Below are 6287 nucleotides of genomic sequence, written 5' to 3'. Positions count from 1 at the left end.
TACCTGCTGCTGGTCGGGGAAGGTGTCTGGATGATAGGGCTCTGGCAGAGCAGAGGGGTGGGAAGGAGGCATCTGCCCCTCCAGCAGGGGAAGGGGGAGGAGGGAGATGCATGGCTGGGATGGTGGCATGCCTGGTATCTGTGCTTCCAGGGATGGGGCAGCTGGGAGGAGTGTGGGGCATGGCACAGGAGCCCCAGCTCAGGGTGAGGGGTGCAACAGGCCTCCTCTCTTTTTCCCTCCAGGCTGTACAAATGTCAGACTTGCTCCATCACCACCTGCACAAGTTGGAATCGCTGCAGCTGCCACGCTCTAGTCTGGGCAGGATGGGGGCAGTGGTTCAGAAGTCAGGGGCACTGGCAGGGATGGGGGGAATGTGGGTTGGGAGTGTGGGGCACCAGCAGGACCAGGGAGCTGCATGTCAGGAGTAAGGGGCACCAGCAGCGATGGGGTGGTGAGGGACTGTGGGTCTGGAGTGAGAAGCACCGGCAGGGCCAGGTAGCTTTGGGTTGGAAGTCATGGGCATCAGCAGGGCCAGGAAGCTGTAGGTTGGAGTGCGGGGCACCAGTATGGCTCAGGGGAGAGGGAAGGGCAGGGGACTGTGGGTTGGGGGTGAGGGGCACTAGCAGGGCCACAGAATGGAAGTAAGGGGTACCAGCAGGGCTAAAGGGGTCTGTGGCTTGGGAGTGAGGGGCAATGTGGGCATGGGGCAGGGCACTGGCATATCAGGGCTGCTCAGCATCACAAAGCTACAGCTGGACCCGCATCCTGGTGAGTGAAGGGAGCAAGGGGAGCTCTTATTTTCCATAATAAAAACCCCCTAAAATCAAATGCCAAAATATATACGTATGTAGAATGTATTTTATTTAGTGTTCCACATTTGCAGTTTTTATTTTTTTTAAAAAGTTTGGGAAATTGTTCAGTGTTTATCATCCAAACATAAAAACTGGGTTGAAATTGGGATAAAATAAAGAAAAGAAAAACATTTGGTTTAAATTAGGGAACACAATACTATGTTACCACAGCAGTGAGAGAGGGAGGGACTGGAGTAAGGCTGGGACAGGTGAAGGGGCAGGGGGAAGAGCATGGCGCAGCCCATCAGCTGCTCCCAGGGCTGCTGCAGGGAGCAAAGCAGGGGGAGCTGTCAGTGGGTATGCTGCTACATGCCCCCAGGACGGCTGTGGAGCTGTGCCAGGCTTTTCCCAGTGGGTGCATGCCCCCAGATCTGCACAGGGGACAAGAGAAGGCTGCCACCTGCCCTGAGCGCCAAGAAAAGCCTGGTGCCACTGCTAGCCCCAGCCAGCAGCAGCAGCCTGCTCTTGTCCCGTACACAGATCCGGGGGCACCCCCACACCTCTGGGAAGAGCCTGGCGCAGCCCTCCAGCCCTGCTGGGCGGTACGTAGCAGCAAGAGCTGCGCCCCCTGCCCTGTACCTGTTAACAGCTCCCCCTACTTTGCTCCCTGCTGCAGCCCTGGGAGCAGCCAATGGGCTGCACCATGCCCTTGCTCCTTGCTGCAGCAGCCTGCTGTCAGCTTACCCTGGCGCTTCAGGGAAGGGGGGAGTGGCATGCGAGCAGACGCAAGCGGGGGGGAACCTGACCCCAGCACCTGCCCTGATCCCTCCCACCTGGGGTCAGAACTGGGAGCCCCGCACCCCCAGGAAGTGACTCCAGCCCCGTGGGCCTGTACGGAGTGGCTGGGTGCAGTGCCTGCTGCAGGGAGCAGGGCCAGGCTCTCCTGCCTGCCCCCTCCCCCCAACAGGGCTCGCAGCTCCAAGAGTGGGAGAGGCTGCAGCTGGAGCCCTGCATCCTCTCCCACTCCACCTGTCCCCAGAGCCTAGGGCAGGGCTGCAGCTATTCTTGCAGCCCCTCCCACTCCACGCAGGGTCAGAGCCAGGAACCCTGTGCCCCCAGGCAGTGGCTCCAGTCACTCCCCTTGCCCCCCACTCTGCATGTGGCTGCCGCCACCCACCCTCCCCCCAATTGGTTTTTACTGACTTACACTGAAAAACAGGTGTGTATCAGTTAAAGCTGAATAACTCCAATAAAAAAATCCAGTAATTTACCAGTGAAATTCAATAAAAACTGAAAATACGGAACATTAATTTAATTATAATTATTGAGGCACTGGTAGGCTTCCAAATTGCTTTAACATATCAATAAAACATTTTGTTGCATGTGTTTGTATTTTATATATGCACATACACACACGTGCATATACAGATGTACACATGTACATGTGCAGATGCACATAATCAGCATATACATATACACACACATGCGCACGCTTCTTTTTACTCACTGAAAACGCTGACTTGGGGTTTGTTTTTTTTATTTTTTTAATCAAATTTGGAATTTTTTTTAATCAGAACTTGCAATTTTTAAACAGAGAAAACCAGGTTCCTTGGTGATGAACCATATATATGAATGACTTTTCCTTCAAGGATTATTGTATATACTCCCTTATAAAAAAGTCACTAGTTATACATTAGAAAAATACCTACTAGCAATGAGCCCGCTGGTTGCAATATGGTTTGGAGGAACTTGGGAATGCTTTATGAAATCACAACTACCAATCACGTGATTACTCCCACTTGTTTCCTGAAAATTGTTGTTCTTTATTACCACTGTTCTCTAACCATCCTTTTGATACCTACAGATCAAGTTTAAAATTTTGAATACTTGAATACTTAAATTTTTTTGGCTATGGGCTAGAATTACCCACCCTGGTTTGCAAGTGAACAAGCAGGCACAAGAACCTTCTTATCACTACTGCTCGTCTTCCCAGCTGCAAGGGGAAAGTGCCCGTAGCTGGCACTTCTCCCCGTGGCAGACTGCAGTCAGAATTTGTCCTTGCAGTAACACTGGAAGAGTGCCTGCATAAGCAGCCCCTACTACTGCCACTGATGGACCAGATCCAAAAGTTCTACAGACTGAATCTGGGCCACAGGCTATAGGTTGCTGCCTCCTACCTTAGACTGATCGCCTTGAATATCACAGTACAAAGGAGGAAAAAAAATTCCGAAATGAAGACATACATTTTACTATTCAAATTCTTACTTGTTCAAACGCTTCCAAACTATCATCAGTTAGGTCAGATTTTTCTTCATTATCTTCATCTACTAAAATAGTTGAATCATGGGCATGTACATTAATTTCATTTGCTGGGTGACGTTCCACTTGAGGTTTCTTCTGAACATCACAGGAGGGAAAGAATAATCATTGTATCACTTAACTGTAGTAACACATATTCATACTAAATCCATATAAAATATGTTGCTTTTAAGACCTCCTAATTTAACATTAAACTATTTTGCTATCAAGCATTTTGGTCTCACATTGCTGTAAGACGCCAAAAGCAATTATTATAGTGGAATAATAGGATGGAATTTCTCTCATAGTCAGAGTCAATAACTATGCATACCTCAACAACTTAAATGAGTCTTAGGTGATAAAGACTAAATCCCTGGACAACTGTACCTGAAACTGCAATGAAAACAACCTCATAATTAAATACAGGCAGTCCTCAACTTTAGACATTTCGAGTTGCAATGAATGGCATTTACGACGTTTAAACTGACACCCTGTTTCGACTTTGACGTCAGTTTCAACTTTACAATGCTTGATCCGACACAATGCTATGCCACGCTGTGTCGCCCACCTCCCTGGAGAACATCTGTCCAAAACTTCCTTGGACACTTTGTTTAAAAAAGCAGACAAGACTCCAGAAAAACCTGCAGCCATGACTCCTGAGAAGACTCCAGCCAACAGCCCTTCAACCATTCCAGCAAAGTCACCTCAAAAACGTCCTTTCAAATCAATGATTGCTATTTACAATATAAATACATTAATGTAGCTATATTACTCATCTATAATTGATCGAGTACAAAATTTTGGGTTATTTCTGGTGAAAATAGGGTATCAGGGCTTGGTTCAGGAACCAATCCCCTATTTATAACATTGTTCCTTTGGGAAAATCAGTTCCGAGTTATGACGTTTCAACTTAAGGCACAGTTTTCAGGAACCAATTGTGTCATAAGTCTGAGGACCGCCTGTATTCAGAAGGCCTTATTACATTTACTGGCTTGGGAGGCAGTATAAGTAATACATTATCATTTTTTCCCTGACATAGTTAAAAAAGTTGCTCGACTAGCTACACTGGGGTTTTGGGGGACAGGGGAGGCACAGGGGGAGGTTTTGAATTTGTTTGTTTTGAAAAGCTTGTTGAGGGAAAACAAAGCCAAAAAGAAGAGTTTCATAACTCTGTCTGAGCAATTTCAGTTCTTTTGTATGTTCAGTCTCTAATACTTGCAAGCTTCTCTCTACTGCTTGACAATTTTATACACAAGATGGAACTTAATCATGGGAAGTCATAGCTAAAGGCATTCTCTTTGACAGATAATTCCTGTCCCAATAAAGAGAACATAGTTATAAAACTGTACTCTATGCAATGGTGAGCTAGTAGAAAGAGAAAACAGCCTCAAGATGATGTGCTTGCGGTGATGCACCTTCTGTAGTGATACTGCATTTTGTGTAGATTAAATTATTGCAGATGTGAAACATCACAGCTAGATACAAGTTGTAATAATAAAGTGTGACAGTTGCGTATGTCAACCACTGCTGCCAGATCTCAGTCCAAAAGAAGTATGTACAATCCTCTGACTAGTCACAGATAGAAGAAGGCATGTTCCATCTCCCTCCCCCTACCTTAAGTAGTGAAGGGTCCAAAAAGATTATAGATCAATTTAATATAATGGAAGAAGTTAAAGATGATAAGCTCTTCCAAGTATTTCCAGGTCTTTCTACTAGCACCATATCAGCCTTGCTTAGGTTCACTTTCAGATAGCAGTTGTTCAATGCCTCAATAAAGTTAGCAGCTGAATGAAGATATTATCCAAAGCTCACTATATTCACTCAAAAATATTCCACGAGCTATGAGGAAACAGGGAAATTACATCTGTATTTAATCATCTGTGGCCCACAAACTTCAGCCTCTATTAGGTTTTTTCAATAGCTTTATGTTGTGGATAACATAGGGGGAGAGGAACACGCATTACAGGACATCATGCATGCTGGCTTTAGAAAGGGAAGGACAGGCTTGTAACAACCATCAATTTTCAGAATAAGGAGGATCTGAGCTCTTTCAAACTGCATTCATTCTTTCCTAAAATCTCTTGAAAAATAGACAGGAGCATATTGTGAACAATAGAACAAGGTTACAGAGAGCAAACAGGAAGAGATTTTTCATTAAAACATAAGCATTACATACATTTCATTTTAGCTGAAGTTCCTCCTTTATATGCCATATGCTCCATGGTGCAGTTTGCTATCAGGGCTACAGTTTCACTTCATCAGTTTATATCTCTTCCCCACCCCTTTTTGGGGAGAAGAGATGTGACTCACTTTAAAGCTTAATTTGTTTAAGTGAAAGCTTATATTCCAGGAAGGTACTGACTTTCTGAACCTCCTAACCACCCTGATCTGTTTTATAAACATCAGTCCCACCCCCCGCCAAATTACTTGTTTTTACATAAAAAACAAAAAGAATTTCCCTTCCATTTACATACCTCACTGGAATCCACAATCCTGACAATAGGATCAGCCAAAAGATTCTCACAACTGGCCAGTGGTTCAGATTTAAAAGACCTGGTTCTCTTCCTTCTTTGTGATTTTGCCTTCGAAAATAGAAATATATCAACAAAACTTTTGTACTATTAGCCTCAATTTTGTCCTGGAAGAAGGGCCTACTGTATTTTTTCTCACACAGCACACACCCAAATTTAATACATACCTTTTCTTTTGAAAGGCAGAAGAATGAACAAGAGATTTTTTTTTAGTTACGGATGCAAAAGCAGAGACAAAGCCTGATTTTCAGACGACTGTTTCCCTGTTACCTTCATGACAAAAGTTAAATCCCTAGCTATAAGACCCATGGGTGGATCTATGATTTAGAAAAGAACTAAAGAGTATGAGCACAGAAGAGGTTATGAAACAGACCAGAAGCAGTTAGCAGAGAACAACATCGCCCTAAGAAAACAGTTAGATTAGTGGAACATCAAGACCATTTAAAGGAGGCAGGACTGTTAACACCTGTAGAGAGGAAGAACAAGGAGTCATTAAGCTGACTGACTCCTTCAGCTTCTTGAATAGTAATACCACAGCTGTTGCACTATGGAGCAGGAATCAAATTAAGGTACTTCTAACTAAGGGCATAAAATCTGCTTCTGCATTTAATACACACACCTCCATTTTGATAGCCTGATGGTGGGGGAGCAGAGGGGGGGTGGGTGG

The 6287-nt window shown here is 44.9% G+C and overlaps 1 protein-coding gene across 3 annotated transcripts in view; it reads right to left on the bottom strand.

The window, feature by feature from the left end:
- CEP44 (centrosomal protein 44) overlaps nt 1-6287 on the bottom strand; it is a 43151-nt gene that overhangs the window by 20342 nt on the left and 16522 nt on the right. For all 3 annotated transcript variants that reach the window (XM_019521788.1, XM_019521791.1, XM_019521790.1), the window contains 2 exons: nt 5564-5671; nt 3057-3188 (listed from right to left, as the gene is read on the bottom strand). In XM_019521788.1, coding sequence (XP_019377333.1) covers nt 3057-3188; nt 5564-5671 — 240 coding nt within the window. The remainder of the gene's footprint in view (nt 1-3056; nt 3189-5563; nt 5672-6287) is intronic.

The sequence above is a fragment of the Gavialis gangeticus genome, unplaced genomic scaffold (assembly GCF_001723915.1).
Source record: "Gavialis gangeticus isolate Ggan-Ray unplaced genomic scaffold, GavGan_comp1, whole genome shotgun sequence".
Lineage (NCBI taxonomy): Eukaryota > Metazoa > Chordata > Crocodylia > Gavialidae > Gavialis > Gavialis gangeticus.
This window is presented reverse-complemented; position numbering and strand designations above follow the sequence as displayed.